The 21832-nt window shown below is 36.2% G+C and overlaps 2 protein-coding genes across 5 annotated transcripts in view; both read left to right on the plus strand.

Annotated features, from left to right (window-relative positions):
- Dad1 (dolichyl-diphosphooligosaccharide--protein glycosyltransferase subunit) overlaps positions 1-21832 on the plus strand; it is a 62440-nt gene that overhangs the window by 27403 nt on the left and 13205 nt on the right. The window lies entirely within an intron of this gene.
- Positions 7389-21832, plus strand: part of Hnf4 (Hepatocyte nuclear factor 4) — a 44381-nt gene continuing 29937 nt past the window's right edge. For 2 of the 4 annotated variants that reach the window (XM_046618855.2, XM_046619021.2), the window contains exons 1-2: positions 7389-7605; positions 9248-9417. In XM_046618855.2, coding sequence (XP_046474811.1) covers positions 7571-7605; positions 9248-9417 — 205 coding nt within the window. In that variant the 5' untranslated portion in view covers positions 7389-7570. The remainder of the gene's footprint in view (positions 7606-9247; positions 9418-21832) is intronic. The other 2 variants (XM_046618773.2, XM_046618937.2) reach the window with 2 other exon arrangements.

Below are 21832 nucleotides of genomic sequence, written 5' to 3' on the forward strand. Positions count from 1 at the left end.
TCGGTTTGAACCATACGTTGAACTTAGCTGCACAATTAGCCGAATGATTCTACGTATTCACTTGTTCTCCTTTGAAGCGGTGATTTGTGCGAACGTATTTACTACAGGCGAGCTATTTATGCAAGTTTCTACTAAAGATTGTGAACCGGCGGATTGCCGAAGATGAAAAAGATATTTTTCTAACCTCCGACGGCGAAGCGATTCTTTAGATAGAAATTTTCGGCGTGAACTAGCCTGAGTCAGCTGCAACTCACAATTTGTGCACATGAATGAGGAGAAAATTTTTCTTTTAATATTTCGGAATTTATAGGCGGATATAAATGCGAGTGTATAAAAACAACATGGCCGCCGTGTACGCGCCTGCGGTTTTATTTCGGTTATACAATCCCTTCCGTCACTCATCAGATATCGAGAAATATTTAATGACGAACAAAGTTGCGGCAAGAATACTTTAGTCACGTCTTCACCATCGACAAAAGCCTGTGAGGACTAAAAATTTGACTTGCGAAAATAGCGCCTCATTTTCGTCTGCTCGTAGTGTTTATCGTAGACTCTTAGAAATAGGTTCAATCATGGTGATGGTCGAATTGAAAGCGTTGGATAATGCACAGACCAGAATTACAGCTTGAATGGTATTCGTATAAATTTTTCTTCGAAACAGACAATCGATTAAAAAATTGTCACTGATATTTGATTGTCGGTTATAGACACGTAAAAGGATTTTCCAGATCCTGGAAATTCGAACGAAGCCATTATGCCTACTATTTTGATGTTCCAGACGCAATATATGACCACCGCACACACCGAATGGCTCAACAGGTCAATCATACAAGATAATTTATTGCCTCGCCTGCGGTAAGAAATTGGACGCGGTTAATTGGACACGCGTCGCTTCAAAGTCAGCTACTGCAGGTATACAAAGCACACGTTTATGACGTCTATTTGCAACAACATGTGTCTTTATGCACCGACGCAGGACGCGCTGGTACAACGCCTATTCAAAATACCACGGAGATCGAACCTTATTGTTAATAGCACAATAGTCCGTAAGGTGTATTAAGTATTAAGCATATGGGGCATTCCATGACATCTCGATCAAGATTCTACGTCGATGTCTCAGATTGGCTTGATAATATTTTCTATGAAAGTACATGACGAAAAACGCAATCGCAATTCTTTTCAAAATTTTGCGACCAGCGGATCTGAAGTAAGATTTAAAACCTTGAAGAAATAAACTTGACTTTCTCAAATCTGGAAAAATTCAGAAAAATCTTTCAAAATATAAAAAAATGTTTGACACCTATTAGAAGATGGAAATTTCATAACTTCAAGAGATAGTATGAAAAATTATTGAAAAAAGAAAAATATCATTATTGGATTACATTTTTGAGATAAGAATGAAGATAAAAGCTCATTATAATATCTCTCTGAATAGATATTTTTTAGCCCATATTATAACAGGCTTTTGTGTTCATTCTTATGTCAGAAATGCAATCCAATAATGACTATTTATTTCTCAATCATTTTTCTTATTTATCTTTTGAAGAATTTCGTTTTGTATTTTATAAGATTTTAGAAGGTCGGTTCTTTTTTCAAGTCTTTATAATGATACTTTAAATACGCAGGGTCTGAAAAAAAATTGCTATTACATTTTTCGTCACGTACTTTGATACAAAAAATTATAAAGCCAATCGGAGACATCGGCGTAGAATCTTGATCGAGACGTCGTGGAACGCCCTATATACAAGAAGAAGCGACGCTGTCGCGGTTTGATTACAAAAGACGCATTTCATCACAATGTCCGCGGCAAAAAGGCGCTCAAAGACGTATTTGTTGTGAAAAAAAAGAGGGGGAAAAAAAAAATTGAGGAAAAACGAAACAACAACTGCACAGTAAATTGTATAAACAATACGATGAGGCGAACGTTGGATGTTTTATAAATTTACCTTTGTACGCGTTGTTTTCAATCTTTAAAAACAGCGAAAATCTGTCCCGTTTATTCACCATTAAAATCGCGATGAGACACAAGACGATTCTCGATGTGGCGTTGGCTAGTTTCGCGGCAACTGTAAACAATTGCGCCAATTCCGGCGGAGTTTTACAAATCTCGGGCGAATATCTCGCATGACAAGAATCACGTATGCACGAGCAAGCGATACTCATTGGCGTTCAAATACGGACTACCTTGAAAAGTCTTATACAGATGGCTGAAGTATCGCGCAAGTAATCGTAACTTGTACAATTTTCAGGGTAAATTCCGAGCGCATAGTTAGTCACAAAGAATGTTTTTAACGTGTCAGGATATTCCCTGAAAATCACTCGACGTCCGGAGTCCCGAAGTCCCTCCTCTGCTCCTCGGATCCATCGTCATCTCAACGTCCGCCGGAAGCACTTGGGGCCCATTTTTGGGCCCGTCGAGCCGGGTTTAGCGACCGGCTCTCGGTTATCGGTCCCGGCTTCAGGGTGGGGGAACTTTTCTGACAGTATATCAGGGCGATTAACTTTCCAACGAGACTCTCTCGATATCGGAACAAATAATGCTTCCTTGCCTTTTAGTGATAAGGCTCTATGGCCGATAGAGAGCTGTTTCAAGCTGTCTTGCGCGCGCAACGCGTGTAATCGTCGTGCAGTCACGTTAAAATCGGTGCTCAAAAATTATTTACGTCAACCGTATTGCACTCTTCGCCACGCCTGTTTTAAAGTGAGAATATTTAAATGTAAAAGGAGAAGAATAAAAAAACACTTTCAACAACTTGGGTGAAATTATGATACATGTCTAAGGAACTGGTGTCAATAAACTGTTGTAACAAAACTGTGATAAAATAAAGATTCGAAGAGCGCCACTCCGGCTAATCTATTGTTTATACATTCGACTAAAGAATTCCCCGTAATACGGGGAAAAATTTTAAAATCACCCAATCGAAACTATAGACATCGTTGTTACGATAACAAAATTGGTCGACAATTTTTTTTTTTTTTTTTCTTTTTTTTTTTATCACCGAAGACTCTACGTTGCTCGATCGATTCTTATGAAACAAAGGAGCCCACTTTGTTTGTAAATTATCTTTCCACACATTAATCGTCGGAGTTAAATTCTGGTTAACAATACAATGTCCTTCTTACCGTATAATACGATGATCGTATTTTCCTTTCTTTCTTTTTTTTTTTTTTTTTCTCCACCAACCGAATCTGAAAGTCCATACGACATGATATTTAATGGGAAATTCATTTGTGAATAGAACGAGGTATTAATTTTCGCTACAATCGGCGAAAACAAAGAAATAGAATAAACGTGTTTTCTCTGGAGTTTTTATAACAACGGTGTTCAAATAGTTAGAAATTCTGCGTTTCAAATTTATCGTCCGGGTCGCGGGTACTTTTCTATTTAATACAATAGATTTTTTTTCAACTATACAATTTAAGCTCCAGTGAGACTTTCTGGATTCTTAAATTCCATCGATCAATCTTCAGCAAAGTGAATGTAAAATAATAAACCGACATTCTTACCCACTAACAGGATCGTTCGGTAATGAAATACAAATGTGCAAATCGCGAGTGGTATTAATTTAATTTTAGCGCACCGACGTCCTCGAGTCGATTTACAATATATAAATATATATATTATATCGGGGTATATAATAAACATAAATCGAGAGCACCGATGTGGAAGAATTGTGAAAAACATAATTATACCTTCTATAAGCAGCAGCAGCAACAGGCGGCTTATATGCCAGTTGTATATTATATAAACCGTATATTAATTCGATCGGAAACTATTTGCAAAACGCCGTTAAATGTGTGTATGCCTGTCCGTATATGGTTGGAGTACATAAAACTAGAAGGTGACATTATTACAGGTACGTAGAAAGAGCCTGTAACGGTTATGTGTGTTAAACTCGTTAATGCACGACATCTGTATATTATACATCACATATTGTATATTATATACGTGTTGGTATATATGTATACGCAACTATTTATTGCCGCATTGGTGCCGGCCAGTCACTTTTCCTCGTATCATTGCAACGGAACGATCCGCTCTACATTACGCGTACTTCAGGGTATTGCACTTTTTTCAATTTTCCTTCTTTTCTTTTTCTTTTTTTTTTTTTTTTTTTACGGCAATCATTTTTTCCTAAGGTAAATTTTTTTTTTCTACTCAGATTGTATGTATGATATTCTATATTCACTGTAACTCGTGACAAGCTGCAATTATGTACTTTTAATGTTCGAACCAAGCGCAGTTACACATTATATCATACACACGCACTTTTAATATTATAAATATATACTTGTATATGTACACGAGGTAATTTCTTGAAACGGTGCAAAAAAAAGAAATGAGGAAAAAAAAAGACAACGTGACGAATCGACGCTGTTTCCGCGCTTGTTCTGCGAGGTCAACTTCCGGTTGATTATAAAATCGGTCGTGCAGCTGTCGTAATATATTGCATACAGTTATACACATATGTACATCGCCTGCTGCAAATTATAGATTACATATGTACGTAAGGTACATATTATACATATACTCGTATCACGTTTCTTATTCCTTTAGTATTTTTTCGAATATTTTTACTACCTTTGCTTTTCTCAAATTTTGTGTGGAAATTTTCGTATTCTGATTTTCTGCTTTTCACTTCCGCAATTCGGTCGAATTTCATTTCCGTGGTTTTTTCCCGTTTGAATCATGCATTTTTCACTTGTCTTTTTTTTATTTTTGATTGTTTACTCAACATTGAACACGGTCGTGTTACATACCATAGGCGGGAAAAAAAAAAATTAGAGAATATTACTCGCGCGTGAGGAAAATTTCAAAGAATTCGGTGAGACTCGCTAAGAAATGAACACAGCTTTATACTCCTTATACCTGCAAGTTTCGGGGATGGATAAGTTTTTCACTTTTTATGGCTACAATACTTATGTTATACGCATATTTATAATTTCTGTACGCAGCAAAGTTGGATTAACCGACGGTAAAGTGGAGTTATTACGACGTTGTGATCTACAAGGGTGGCCACAAATTTTTGGTGACAAAATTCCATGAAATTTCCCCAGTCCTGATAAGTTACTAAAACCTAAATCGTTCAGCTTGTTAACTCTATATTCGATTTAAATTCAATTCGAATTGAAGAAAAATATAACGTACAAAGAAGTCAGTTTAAGCCAATTTGTTTCCTCGACGAAAAAGCATAAACTTGTTGCCTCGAAAAATCATTTTTAATTCCCATGACAGAAAAGTTGTATTTTCAATTTTTTCCATGACCAAATTAAAAATCCCCTGACAATTTCAGGTTTTCCGGATTTCCAGGTGTGTGGCCACTCTGTCTGTGTGCGGAACAAAATTTGCGTAAGCTGTAACGCTGAAATGATGTTACGGATCAATTTGGCTTTGAAAAAGCTTAGAAACAAGTTTTTATCAGTGTAATGATTTACCCAACTTCACGATCCTATTCTGATAACTGTTCGCTTTACTTTCTCCACGATGATTAAAGGATGTTCGTCACGTGACACAGAGTGGCTTGTAACTTCGAAATACCGATTCGTAAATTCAAGATTTAATTAAAAAAGTCTCATCGTCTCTTCGATTACGATCTACCAATTGGTGATTCGAATGATTTAGTCTATTTTGACTAGACTTCATCCACCGAATAGATGCAGTAAACCGATGACTCAATTGTTTGAATATCATTACATACCAGATGCCGTTAAGTTATTTTTTTAGAATCGCGAAACTAGTGTGTTTATTCATTCTGGTTATTATATCGACATCGACATTTCGAGTGTTCAAGTACGTTTTATTCGAATCAACTTTTTATCAATCTCAGAGTAAGTTATTCGAATGGTTTTTTAGTAGTATTTTTTTTTTTTCTTTTTTTTTCTGATACTCAGAAAACTTGCTGCACTGCATCGTCAAAAACGAGTCCTCGCGGAAAGGTATCTGTTAATTACGTCCAATTTGAAAAGGTCATTCTCGAAATTCCAATTTTTTTTTTTTTTTTGACATGAACGACGTGACGATCAAGATTTCACAGTTTTTTTTTCAAATTCCAAGTATTACAGAGCCGAATTCAGTGATTCGGATTTGACACTGGAAGCATTTTACATAGAAATAAATTATCTATAAATTTATCGCTTTCAGTGTATGCTATGTCAATTCAATAGTTGAACAATTAAACAGGCGTAAATATCAATTTTAATATAAAATTTTATTTTGAGTCCAATAAAATTTCGATCGCACGAGCTACAGAAAATTTTGACCAACTGCATATTTTTTTGTCATAATTAATGACAAGTTCGTCACATGCGGTAAGGAAATAAAAAAGTCCAGTCACTTCCAAAAGAGAAACTTCGGTTTCAATCTCCAAAAAGCGCGTCTCACATCTCTGCGATATTAACACGAGATTTTTTCGCGAGGATCTATTCAGTTCTCAAAATCGCAAGCCACTCTGCACGCGGCAAGTCCTACAAATAAACCGTTTCAAAATGATTTTTAATCGCTGGAAAATTGTTTGTAATCGTTCGAAATCAAGGCCCAGATCATTTAGAGCTTGACCAAATAATCGCATCACATCGGTGAAAGTAGTTTGAAGTCATTGCGAGAGTTCTTCGAGATGACCGAAGATCTTCGAAATTTATGTAATTTCAAAATTTCGCTTGTGATCGCATGATGAAATCGAATAAAATTTTTGGGTATCGCGTGAAATAATTGAAATCTTGCAATCGCTCGTCACCTAATTAGCAGTGAATCTGAAATATCCCCTCGGGTTCGTTATTAATCACGCGCCAAAAATGATGCAACGCGTCGTTACATTAAACCTGACCAAAAATAATCTATTTCATTATTTTTCAAACTCGATTAATCGCACGAAACGATTACTTCTCCTCACAATAGGTTTTTGTTTTTTACTACCACGAACGACGCAATCCAATATCAATTTACGCGATTAGAGTATCATATCTTACTTGCCAAGTACCAATTTGATACAACAAGTGACTACGATAAATGAATATTTTCAATGAAACTATAAATTATCAAAAACCTTTTCCACTATCAAGACTACGTACTAAAATTTACGAAATTTTTGTTTCAAATGCATCATAGCAAAAAAAAAAAAAAAAAAAAAAACGAAACAATCGATGCGTCGATTAATTTCAGCTTACAATTAGTCGGCATCGCTGCGCTGTACCGGCTATACGGCTTTTCTCAACCGCTTTGTAAACGTTTACTCTATGCCGGTGCATCACCATCCGCATTATGTGTCCACCAGTAAGATACCCTGCACTCGTATTGGCTTGCACGCGAGGCCTGGAGAACTATCGCGGCGACGACGCGACGTTACGCGTCCTGATCTACAGTAGCGGCGACGCTTTCCGCCAGCGCGGACTTTGAGCGGCGTTGAGTTTCAGTAAATTCACGAACGAAACTAAACCTTTCTGCATACACGCGGATAAATAATCCTTAAATCGTACGTGCACTCGTCGTCACCTACTTCCAATTTTTCCTTTCTTCCCTGCGGTCGATAAGAAACCTGCCGCCAATTTCATTCGCCGTATAAGATTCGCCTTCATGGGAAAGGGCGCAGCCTGGTGGCGAAACCAAGGGTAGGTTTGTGTCCCCCCCCTTCATCTCCCCTCCCTTCCCCTCCCCGTCCCATAGATTTCCAGAATTTTTCCTCCTCTCGAAGTGCATCGAGTTTGGTGTCACGTGACCTATTCAAGAGTTCTCCTTTTGTGAGAATTCTTCTCATTGTCTCGTTACAACACTCGATTTGTTTCGAAATTTCTTGTGACGTGATCGATTTGATGTTAGGACGTAAACTCGGATCGGTTGGGACCGATGAATTATCGCATTGATTAATAATCGGATAATTTGCTGAACATAACCTCAAAGCCCGACTCGCGGGGAAATAATTTAATTAGAAATCTGCGCGATGTTTTTTCAGCGTTAGTTGACCAGAGCGCACTTTTATACAATGGCAAGATCATTTTATGAGAAATTCTAAATCGATTCCAAGTTTTACGAAGGCTTGATATGGATTCTAGTGAATACTCTGAAATCGGTCACGTGGCATCACGCCTAATTAAAACGCCTGGGAGAATTGATAAACTTTACGTCGAAGTATGATTTATGCGTTATCAAGTGAAACTACAAGTTTTTTGAACTTGACTAAATATCTTATCTGCATATCATATTTGGTAAATTCAAACATCTGTGTTTATTTTTTTTTTTTTTTTATCTTGTGTATAGCCAATTATCAGGCATTCAGAAACCCTGGATAAACTGACTTATCAATGGAATCTATGTAACAACTGCTGGCTAACGGTTCAACAAACAGTATAAATAATCATCACGTATTGGCAGTTTTAAAGTTTCACATGCGTATTCGAATTTCACATCTCGTTATTACGTGCAGCTTGTTTGTATTTGTGTAATTGTGTATAGGTGCATTATATAAGTATATATCACGCAGATCGCGGAGGTTAATTGTAAAATAAAATCAACGAATATTTTTACAAATCAAACTTAGAGACGAATAATGTATGTGTGTAGTCGAGAATCGATAAACTGATTAAGACTGCGCGTTTAATTGATACCTAATTATACATATACTTGGGATAAATCTATCTCGAAATGATTTACGATAATTCTGAATAGATAAAATAATCCGTGTATCCGTGCAATTATCGAATAAAATTAACGTTATTATAGATAATTAAATATATAAATAATTTTGTTCGAGAACTAAAGCTGTATAAAGATTAAGGAGGTTGGTTGGCCAAAAATATTTACTTTTCATTTCATTTACTAGAAGATGTGGTCGTAAATTGAGTATCGAAAAAATACTGGAATTACAAACAAAATCTTAGATATTGATGCTTTGTTTAAAATCGTATAAAAATCTAGTAGATTCAACCGATTCCATTTTACGGTGGTTCATTTTATTCGTGAGACTATTTTCTGTACCGAAAAGGATTTTTTTTTTCTTTTTTATTTTTATTTACAGCAGTCGATAAAAAATTTTCGCTCATTTCGTATACGATATACGTAAAAGCTTTCGCTTCTCTATTTCCAACGAGACATCTTCATAGCCTGGGAAGGGAATAATTGGAGAAATACTAAACGTAGGACTTGCGTGTCATAAAAATAAAATGACTGAAAATGTCTATTTTTGGCAAATCAACAACGTTGATCGTTAACTCCGTGAACCCGATAAGACCTCCATTTTTTAATGTATTTCGACAGTCGCAGAGGTTCGCACCGGGCTCGAGATGATAGAGGAGACGACTGCCGGATGAAGATGGATGGGCACGTGATTCAGAAGCTGGTGCCGATCCGTAACGGCCCTCAAATCGATCGTTTCGGTGAAGGAAATACCGATCATCCCTATCCCCACGCCTCCGCTTCCAGGGACGGTGAGTTTCCACGATTTCCAAATCCGGGATTTGCGTCTTCGTCGAACGATCATCGCCAGACGATAAAATTCGATGCAGGTACGAGTTTTGGCCGTCAGAGAACCGGTAATAAAGACCCGGAAAACGATGACCTTGCAAATTCATCGTATTCTGACACTTACAGCCATCAATTGCAGTAATGAAATCTCTAAAGCAGGATCGTTCAACCACGTTGTCAGTCCAGGGACTGAAACGTTGATACAACTCGTATAGCCGAACGTTTTTAGGTTAGGTAACGAATTTCAGCAATCAATTTAACGTAGGAACGATTTTTTATCGGTCCATAAAGTAGCAGGATATTAGATAGGCTTGGCGGTATCTAGACCAGCTAAAATTTTCAAAGTCCCAAAATCTACTTACTACTGCGCATGCGCAAAAGCGGTAAATTTGAAACATGTGCAGTCAGAATGCGCAGTAGGCCGATTTTGAGAGTTGGCAAATTGTTAGTGGTCTAGAATCCGCCTAGCCTATCAAGTAAAAATAAATTGGTTTATCAGACTTTTGATTATTTGCTCCATACGATTTTCGATGATCGAAATTGTTTCACGAGTGAAATTCAGGACGTAGAAACATTGGCCAACCTAAAAATATCGACCTATACGACTTTCATCACGGTTTCATTTGCGACAAGCGATAAAATTTCGGAACAAGATCGCGGGTTAAGGGATAATTTCCGTATGGAAAATCATTATAGATCACGTTTTTGCCTTTGCCGCGCAGCTTGGATGATTGGGAAATAAACCCGAGAGCCTGGCGGCTGGTTAATTTGCGGTTATAATAAAACGCTCACTGTATTTATAATGTATGCATAACTTGTGGTTCAGGTTGTCGCAAGGCGATTATATATATATATATATATATATAAGTTATCATTTCTCAATACGTGCGATAACAAATTGAAAAAAAGCCATCGTCGATACGTTATACGGTTTGCAGCGTAACGATGCGAGTGAAATTACATGTATCGATACAGAGAGTGGCGGAAAGTTTTGTCGCGTGCTTTGGAAGCAGCGCAAAACGTTTTGAGACAAACTGATGCTGTTGCAGAAATGTGCATGGGATATAAAAATCTATGAAGAACGCTAAAAGTCGATAATGGCTAGGAAAATTAATCGTATCGTTGCTGTTGACACTGTATACGGGGCGTTCCATGCCAAATCCGTGGGTTTTGGATTTCACCACCATTTTTAATTTCGTTGAAATTTTTGCCAAGTGATAATAGCAGTTCTACATAGTACACCAAGTTACTTGTGTCCTTGTTTCTTCTTACGAGCAAATGTCTTCTAGTCATCCAGGATATTCGAGTCTTTTTATCACGGTTCGTCCAGTTTCAAAGTTCCCAAAAATTGCATTTATTAGTTTCAGAATTTCAATACCGATTTCATAATCGAGTCGTTCTTATTTTTTCTCAATTTTAGCAGACTCTGAAACTTTTGCCACATTACAAATTTGAAAGCTGCTCCGAACAATAGAAGATAAATTACCCCATTCTACAGAGAGTGACTTTCAATGATCGAAACAAAAAGCTCGATTATCCAAATCTTTTTGACAATCTTCAGAAAATGACGAACTATTAACGAAAGTTTCAAATATCGACAGTTAAAACGTATTTACGGCGAAAGAAATAGTAACAGCAAAATCGTAAGAATGTCTCGTGTGTAATTTAACACCGCGATGAATGAACTGTTCAGTTTTCATCAATGGATCGCGATAATCATTCCCATTAACAATTCTACAGAAGTGATTATGACCTTATGGGTAGGTATCGATCGTTCGAAATAGCAGGTTGCTTACGTACGTACAAAAACACGAAAAGAAATTGCTGAAAGTTGGTTTGAATATTTTTTCAGGAGTTACGTTCTATTACGGTTTTCTTTTTAATTTTTTTTTTTTTTTTTTTTTTTTTTTCGCTCAGATAATGCTTCGAAAGGATAAAAATACAGATATTGGATTTGATTGCGAGACTAAGATGAAAAAGAAGATCATTAATTGCGGAACAACAAACAATTATTGCTACACGCTGATTGATTATAGCATATTATTTACATAATCCAGTCGAGAAACGCGATGAAAGATCGAATTTTTCAATGCATTCTCTTCTTTTCGCGGATACGCGGAGAAACATCGAGAATAGATTATTTCATCATCGAAGCTGCGGATCGAGGGGTCAAGGCCATATGCCGCACATTAAATATCTGCATCCGCATAGGTGGACACGCATCTTACATATTATATGTGCGCCATAATCCAAGTACTGCAGTTTGCGGTTATTTGCTGCTGATATACTGCGTGATGTAACGCGCATTCAATCGCATGCACGACACTTCTGTACGTCCAATTTCAAGTTTGATTTACGTTCATCCCGACGACCGAATTAGGGAAGCTTGGGGTGTACAGTCGGATTGAAAAAGTGTTTGGAAAAAGAACGTGACGAAACAAAGCTTTAAGGTTATGTAGTACTCCTACCTTTACCGACCGAGCAAACTCACTCTTCTTCTTCCTATCCTACATTAAATGAACAAACGAACGGAAACGGTTCAAATTTCGACGCTGCATCGTTCGGTTAGTAAAGGTAGGAGTACTACGGTCAGATTGAAAAGTTGTGGGAAAAAGAACGTGACAAAACAGAGCTTGAAGGTCACGCAGCACTCCTACCTTTATCGACCGAGCAAACTCACCCTTTTTCATCGTTTCCTATTGTAAATAAACAAACGAACGGACAGGGTTCAAATTTCGACGGCCGATCGCTCGGTCGGTAAGGGTAGGAGTACCGCGTGACTTTCACTAGTGGCACTGAAGCTAATCTAGTTACATTTAGTTGTAAAAGTTTCCGCGATTGAGGAGAAAATATGGAATATTGTGATTTATCTGACGCTGTTAACGACGAGGCGTATACAATTGAAACTTAGCGTTAGAACGTTTTTATCTAGATCACAGAGCCATTTTTCATTCGCATTCAACTTGATCAGCTTCATTTTACCTGGTTAACTTTCGTCTGTCATGTTCATCTATCCTTAAATAACTTCTGCTGCAGAATGAGCGAAGAAAATTGGGTCGCCATTTATTATTCCGATTATTAGGGTTTGAGGTTAGGATCGTTAAATCCTTTTTCCGAAAAATCATTGTTACGGGAATCGGTGATACAAAAATAGCTAACTTTGATTTATTATTCAATTGCAAAATGGTCGCAAATTACGTATTTAGTCAATTAGTACATCCGTAAGCTAAGCGGGAAGTTTTTTCTTAAATAGAAGAATGGACATTTCTGCACTTTTAAACAAATGCTTGGACGTATGAATGATTGACCATTTCAAATCGTTTCCAAATTCTCAATAAAATCAAGTATATTCATCTGATTTCTCTTCAAAATGCAATGTTTCACTTGCTCGATATTTCATTTGAGAACATTGAACCGATATTGATCGTGATCAACAACTGATAAATATAATAAATAATCAAATAAAATCCGTCTCGGTCAATTTCGTAGAAATCGGTCTTCTATACAAAACGTTTAGTCATCGTAGATTGAAACGGAACAAATCTGATAGATTTTCGTCATATTGGAAGTAATTTTAAGCGAAGCAACATCGATTGTATCTATAATCTATCTGAAATTTTCAAAAATGTCTTCGTAGCTCTCGAATAATAATAATTCGATAAATGCTCAATCAGCCACTGATTTTTTCCCTCCGAAAGCTCTCTTACTACGACTTATGACGTTGCATAAATTCGTTTCGACTAAATTTCAACACGCATAGTATGCATTTGTACGTACCTACAACGTACAACATACGTAAAACTGTTTGGTTTAAATTTGTCATCCGACGATTAGTTCGTAGATTGCGGAGCATATTCGAGGCCTAAATCCACACCGACACATTCATCGTTTTTCCAGACTGCCGATCCGTAATTGTGTTTTCCTTTCGATAGCTTAGGTATTTCCGATTAGGTATGTCGAGCGAAAGCAATTATACGCGTAGAGAAAGACGAGTCTACAACGTTGTCTGTTTCTTTATTGAGTGCTCGCGATCTGTTTGCGTTCCTCCGACATGCGCTCAGCTACCGTTGTTGTAACAGCGTGGCGTCAAGCTCTGTCGTAGATATGTAACACACGTATTACAAACCGCGGCCAAAAACAAACCTTCTTACAATATTTCATGCGTATATATAATATGTGTGTGTGTAGGTACGTGAGTGCGTGCTGTGCTCATTTCGCCGAGTCATACTTGGGTCAATATTTTTAAGGATAAGAGATAAGAAAATGTCGATAGAACCAAACCAGCTCGTATATTATACCCCTATAATAAATAATATTATATGCAGGAGCCAAGTATTCGTGTATGTAGAAATAGGAGCGGTATAAAACTTTTCTTTCAGCTTTCTTCTACTCTGTTTATATTGTTATAAGCTGAAGACGGTATTCCTCACGTATTTTGTCATGCGAAAATAACAACGATGATAACAGGATATCGAGGGGAAAAACTTGACGAGGAAAATGACGAGAGGAAAGACGAAGAAGAAGAAGAAGACAGACTATCTTTATGTCATGACGATTATTCTGTTTATGAAAATACCGTGGGATTGAGCTTTTCCAAGATCTTTACTCATTCGTATAATTAATTACACCTATTCTTCCCCATTAATCAAACGTCGGTTTCATTTGCAACGAGCGATTCTGTTGCACAAAGCGGCATTCTGTTGCTTCGATTCGAATAAATCATTGACGGTTGTGTTTTAATTAATAGCGATAGCGACTAGTTTAAAAACAATCAATGTGTCTATTAATCGAGTCTAAAAAAATAATGGAAAATAACCCGGTTGAATCGGTAAAAATTTATCGATTGATCGATCACTTTGTGGTTTTTTGAAACGGTGCATTTTAAACCAAAATTTCGTAAACTTCATTATGTAATCTTGATGACCTAAAAGTATTTTGATAATTTAATTATATTATTATTATATGAAATAGGTATCTCAGCAAGTAAGACAGTGATGATAATTGATACTTCAATCGTATAAATTGATATTGCATTGCGTCTTTGATGAAAATAAAAAACTACAACCGATTGTGATGAAAAACAATCGAGTCCGTCGATTAATCGAGTTTGAAAAATAGTTGGGAAAAAAATAATCGATTCATTGGATAATCGATTATTTTTGGTCATTCTTAGCATTTTTCAGTCTGGTCGAAGATCTGTAAAGACGGAAATACGATATATAACGAAGGTTTGAAAGTGAGTCGCGTTGAATTTAGTTGAAAAAGTATTCCCTCAGAATAGAAAATTGATTTTGAAAAATCGGTTTTGGAAATGATTAAAAAATTGTTTAAAAAAAAAGATATAACGAATAATTTGAGAAAAGTTTCTACAAAAAAGAAAAAAAACCTATCACAATAACGACCCAATTGTTGTTTCCGACATCTTCGAGCTTTGCATTCCGTTCGACGACCAGATCCTCGAAGCTTTTTTGAAAAAAAAAGCAAGGAGGTCCTACACTGTGACAAATGTAGGTAAACGACGGAGAATGCGAAGCGAGCTTGCAGCGAACAATTTCAGTCAATATCTGCAGCTCATACGTTATGCAGAATTGGTTGCACCGCGCCATTTGCAAGATAAATGTTTGACGACTAATTAACCGAGGCTCGTAAAACGAAAACCGCGGAACTTGGCTGCAGCAGGATAAGTTGATGATATAACATTGTCATTCCACCTGTTGAATAACATAACCATTAAGATCGTAAATTTTGTGCAGATACGTAATTTACCGCTGACATAGCGACCTCTTCTTCTCTCTCTCTCTCTCTCTCTCTCTCTCTCTTTGTTTCTCTCTGGTCTTTCTTGCACTCTGCTAATAACTCACAATCTTTCTATACGTATAATGATATACTTACCCGTGTGGTTCAAATTTCGCCAGGGCATAAATAAAGTGAATCAATCGATCGATATTTCTTACTCTCACAATTTCGTCCAGTTTACAACATCTTTTCCACTCACCATACGTCAACTCGACGTACATTAAGATAATATATTGCTCCTACCTTTATCGACCGAGCAAAGTCACCCTTTTTCTTCTAATATTAAATAAACAAACGAATGAAAAGGGTTCACGTGTCAAAAAACCACGCATTTTTTTTGTTTTTTTTAGCAAGGTTTTCGGGATACGAGGAACTTTCCTGAATTTCGCTACAAAGAAAACGCCGTCGATATTTGAACCCTTTTCGTTCCTTTGTTTACTTAATACAGGAAAAAAAAAGGGTGACTTTGCTCGGTCGGTAAAGATGGTGGTACCACATAACCTTAACGCACATTTTACCTTGCCTTGCGCAGTTTGCATCATTCTCTTCCTGTTTTTTTTTTTTCTTTTGATTTTTTCATCACGTCGTAATTATAGCCAACAATTTTACACTAAATATCAATTTTACTACCTCTTAACCGCCAGTTTGTCTATGCAGGTAACGACAGTTGTTGAACAGTGAATCCGTGCTGAATCTAATCAACCGGAGTTAATTAACCTGAAAAAATAATCCACGTAATTTCATTAAGTGCGATTGCGTGCAGAGTTAAAAAAACGACGGAGAACATGTAATAAAATTTCCATATCAAGTCTATCGCCTTACGATCGGTAAATTTAGAATAGACGTTAACAATGTTGTAACCTCTTTCTCTCTGTACATACAATATATATATATATATATATGTAAGCGTAATTAACAATATTCTAAGACGTCAGAATTGTTATAGCTGTACGTAAGATTTCACCTTGAATATTCGTACAAAAATGAGGAAAATATCAGGTAGGATGATTATAAAAGTTCGACTGTGCGATGTGTGCACGGTGACGTATTTTTCCTCGTTGTTACTTTTTTTTTTTTTTATTTTACGTACATTCAAAAGCACTCGTGACACGACAGCAGCGGACGCGGTCAACATAATGAACGTATTAATTTTTACACGTTTGAATAAGAAGAGTGTCACGAAAAACTTGGAGGGAAAAATTCTTTTTCGCAATGTATCAATTACAGTTTTTGCGGTTTCTGCAACAAGCTGCGGCACATATTTTAGTAACACAAATTCTCTAACTAGGTTCAACTTTAACGTCCGTTCAGCGTTTAGTAAATTGTATTATATTCAATGCCAACGTGTAATTAAAACGTAAGCATGCACAATTATAGTATTTTTAGTGCTGTTTGTGCATATTATGTGTTTAACACTCTGCTGCAGGTTTATTGCCGCGATTATTTAATTACTCCAGCCTAGAAATTTTCTATCATTTATTTCTCAGTCGTTATATCATCGAGATCAGTTTTAATTGTTACATTAAAACTGTGAAAGAAAAATTCGTATCGTAAAATTTTTTGTAAATACGCGCACTTGAAACAAACTTGTGTAATTATAACCATAATTTAATTGTCTTCCGTGCAGACAAGAATTGTAAAATATTGCTGAAAATTCACCTTTGAAATGTCAACTTTTTCATTCGACCAATTTTGTAATATGAATTGTTTGGGCAGAAAGTAAAGTCCGCAAAAAGCAAAACATTCGGAATGTTTAATCTCTGGTTGTTTATGATCCGATTTTAATGCTTTTGGACTCATTTTGCTCGCTAACAAAATCCCAAAAATTATCCGAAGAACGTTAAACAAATCTGAAGTTGTGTAATCTCATCTGTTGGGAAATAACGAATTTGCAGATTTTCTCATCAAAGTTTTGGAAAATTTTTGCATTTTAATTATAAAACCTTTTCTAAAATAACCGATTTATTTTATCGTAGCTGATTAAAAGAACGCGGTATTTATAATGAAGTCAGCTGTATCTGTACATGCATCCAAGATTATCATAGTTGCGAGAAATTTTTCTCGCCTGCAACATTGATTAATAATGAATTTTAATGGGAACTGAAAAACTCGGTAGGTAAATGAATAATCACGTCTACATAACGAAACCGTAGCCTAAAAACGTATTTGTTTATTGTATAATTATCAGCTGTGTTATTTCTAGACGCCGTCGGTTATTAACTCGCGGTACTGACCTTAAAACCGAAAAACGAGGCTCGATGGAAAGTGGGAGGGATTATAAAAGTCTTGAGAAACTGGTTTCCATCGATGAAACGGTTATTTATGCAAAACCGCGTTTTTCTGTGCTCCCGAATTTTCGATTTCGAACACATAATGATGACGCTGATGAGACATAAAAAGATGATTGATTCGTCGTCAATAATTTATACAAATTTCATCGCGTCACGAATCTTTCGATGTTAATACTTTACAGACAACGCCTGCGGCGCGAAAAAGAATCGATAGACATTTTTCACCCTATCTGCAAGAGTTTTCAATAAACAACGCGCCATTTCCTCAACGCTGTATCTAATTATTGTTACAATTGCTGCACAAATTTTTATAACATCGCTAAACGACTTGTGGGTAAAAAAAAATTAGCACAATTTTATTTCATCCAATTTATTGTTAGTATAATATTCCGGAGAAAATTATGTTTAAAGAAGTTCACCTCGCTGCAAAATTAATTTCATTGCCATTTTCAACAATCCTTCGTAAAGTGTAAAGTACAATATGAAAAAATAATTGGTGAAAAAAAAATAATAATAACAATGACGATAATATTTGGGATTATTGTTCAGCGAAATATAATCGCGAATGAGTTTTATTTTAACGACAATCGTAAGGCCAGTATCGAAAGTTTGTAGGCATTTACTAACGTAACGTTCGGACAATTAGAAGATATTACGAATTACTTGGAGGATGTTTTTTCTTCATCCGTAGATATTAGAACAGCGAAAATTATAGTGAAAAATAAAAGATTACGCGGCAAATTTTATACGTATAAATGCAATACGAATATACAAATAATAATTGGCCGAGACAGTTTTATCGCAATGTCAATTTTTTTATCGCACCAATTGGTGGATGTAAATCCGAATTGTTGAAAACGAGTAGACTGTGTATCGGAAGGAGAAAAAATCTGCCAAATATATGATAAAGGAGGAGGAAACTGATCGGTGTTGAAACAACGGCGAAGAATAATTCGGCGAAAGTAGCGAAGAACAAGGAAACCTGAGGGACACGCTTTTAGCACGTGCTTGGCAATCGTAACGGATGGCATGGAAGCCAGCGGCTCTTCATCGGCATCTTGCTTTATTATTTACACCGTGTAACGCGTGCTGCGGACTCTCAGACAGCCGTAATAATAAACTTGTATTTAATGTTATAACTCGGCGGTAGATTTATTATACATTTTACAAGCAAGCCGAGAACGGGTCATGCGATAACCCCGCAGGTCGATGGGATCTCGGATAGACGGGCATACCGGTCACGTATAACGCTCAACATAAACGACGAATCGAATCGCCGCGAGCTGGAAGCTGCTTCAAAATTTATATGTAAGCGGAATCCGAAAAGGGAGAAGGAAAAACGCTTCGGAAATTAATGCCGAGTCGAATTTTCTAACGAGTTGGTGTTCGACGGTTTTCCGGGTCGCCGATTGTGAATCCGAAATCGGATTTTAGAAAATTCAAAATGGCGGATCCAATATGGCGGACGAAAATTTTTAATTTCATCGAACACGGTCGAAAAACTCTGTGCAGGGGTTTTCGGGGTGGCTGATTGGATTCGACGTACTGAATTTTCGAAATCTGATCTCAGATTCGTAATCAGCGACCCTAAAAACTCCGGGACAGAGTTTTTTCTACGGATCCGATCGAATTTGAAATTTTTTTCAGCCGTATTGGCGCCGCCATCTTCAATTTTTTTTTCATCCCGTTTTAGATTCGTAATGCAGTGTAGAGGGGTGACTTTCTCGGAAACAAATTATTCCTTCAATTGTCACGATTTTTATCAATAAATTTGTTTCTAACAATAATAATTAACATTATATCGCGATAATTAGTCCAGAGTATTGAAAACCTGTCAGTATTCCATCAGAAATAACAAAAAAACGCAAAGAAATGTGTTTTCAAAGTTGTCTAAGTATACAAAAAATGGATACAAAATCGGTGGTAAGAATACTTTCCACTGTGACTCAACGGATTAATCACGTAATGGGAAATGAATATTAGCAAAGTCGAATAACACAAGCCAATGGTAAGTCGTAATCAACAGTTTGGTGTTTTTGTTACATACGATTCCGATCTTTTGACCTCGTTCCTTCTTTTTTTTTTTTTTTTTATCGTAAAGATCTCGCAGAAAAAATTTCGCTAGTAGTTTGTATCAGAATAATTACATTTGTACGTTATAATTTTGCTATTCAACGTGAGATTTGTTAAACGTTCTTTTAAACAATCTGTTTGACAGTTGTAAAATTAGCCTGAAAACATCAGAATCTAATCAGAAACAGTTAGAGTTTCATCATTTCAAACATTCTAATTATAGAATAATTCGGAATAAAAATCAGGAATCAGAGAATCGTTGTGCCTTAAAAAAAAAAAAAAAAAAAAAAAAAAAAAAAAAAAAAAACTCCAAAAATATACTCTATAATTATACACCCTGTATAATGTACTATAATTCTCACTTATCGATTATTATACCCAACAGATTTACAATCGATAGAAAAACCCCGATGAAAATGATTTCTAAAATCTTTTACAAATTATTAAGGAAATTTTTTACATTTTCAAATTGTTTTCGTAAGAAATTATACATATTTATAGTTATGAATAGAAAAAGCTATGCGTGTTTACAATTGTGTATAAAATAATACGAAATGTGTTAATTTAATTTCTGTGAAAATTCGTAGTGGTAGAAATTTTCACGAGGAAAAGAATTTCCTATTTGCATCATCTCGTCATCAAGGTATTTTTCACGTATTTGTTGAAAAGTTTCAAAACATCCTCAGCGTTATTACACAACCGATCCAAACCGTTATCTCAAATTTCTATACCAAACTAAAGAGCGCGGTAAATAAAATGATATAACAAATACGATTAGATAGATTATAACGAGAAATGTAGGCCTAGTTTGTTTTCGAATTTTATTAGCAGTGCGCACACATTCTTATTAATGCTGTATAATTTTCACGGTACATATTGAAAATCGTTCGATTAATCGGTTGTTAATTGGTTAATTGATCGACAAGTTTACCAGAATTGCACCGATATTTTACGATAGATGAAAGTTAAATAAAAAATTCTGCAAAATTCGTCTCGAAAAGTTTGAAAAATTTTGATACATCAACACTGGACGTTATACGGAGACTTTGATTTCCACATGCATACCTAATATATGAATCAGTCAGTGTCGAATAATGAAACGTATAAAAAAAAAAGAAGAAAAATGACCTCGTCTTCCGCATAATTTCGCGGTCTCGGCTATGCAACTTAAAACTCAACAAAGTGCTCAATTTCCATGCAAGTGCGATCGTCGCGGTTGATTGGTGAAGAAAAAAAGAAAAAAAAAAAAACATTAAATAACAACAATAATATTCAAGAGGCGAGTGTTTTTTCCCAATATTCGAATCTTTATTCGAAACTCGCGCGATAAGCTTTCAGCTTGTAAAGCTCTGTCTAAAAAGTTTGACAAGGTCGATGATCGATCAATCGCGATTTGAGCGGTATAATAAACTGTGAAAAAGACTTTGTTATATTTATTGTCGACAAAAGTATACTCGAATATGGGCGAAATAAATGTTCCGTTATTATTATCTAATTTTCGTTGAGCCAAGTACGATTTGTCGACTATTAACAAATTCCTATCAATCATTATTTGGTTCTCTCTCTCCCTCTCTCTCTCTCTTTCTCTCCAGTGGCGTAGTTATGCCAACGCTACGGGGCCCCTGACTAAAGGGGCCCCCAAGTCAGGCCCCAAAAAATAAAACGAAAAGAATCATTTTTATTTAAACGATTTTTCAACGTCCTTCATCAACCAAAATCAGCTCTACAATTCCACGAGAAAAAAGAAAAAAACAAAGTATCGTGATTCGAGCTGTAAAACTTTTTACGTTGAATATAAATCTAACAATATTTTACACTGGAATGTCTCATTATTTAACATGTCGTGTTTTTTTTTTTTTTCTACGACGATTTAAGAGAAAATCCGTATTATTGTGATAAATTTACTCTCACGTATCGAAATAAACGTAGACTTTTTTCATTTTTTTTTGCATCGGGGCCTATAAAGTTTAGTTACGCCACTGTCTCTCTACTCTCTCTCTCTCTCTCTTTCTCCGTCTCTCGTGGCCGGAGTTCTTATCTAATCTTAACGGTACAAGAATGGAACCTCATAATCCTGACCTACGTCGATTCGACTCGTCAAATTAGGCTCCGAAATTAGCACGTCTGCACGTGTCGTTGCGATCAATTTTTTCCGTATCGTCGAGATGTCAAATTCGGCGTAACGTTTATTGCAGGATGAGACTGACAACGAATGAAA

Source organism: Neodiprion pinetum, chromosome 1 (assembly GCF_021155775.2).
Source record: "Neodiprion pinetum isolate iyNeoPine1 chromosome 1, iyNeoPine1.2, whole genome shotgun sequence".
NCBI classification, from domain to species: Eukaryota; Metazoa; Arthropoda; class Insecta; order Hymenoptera; family Diprionidae; genus Neodiprion; species Neodiprion pinetum.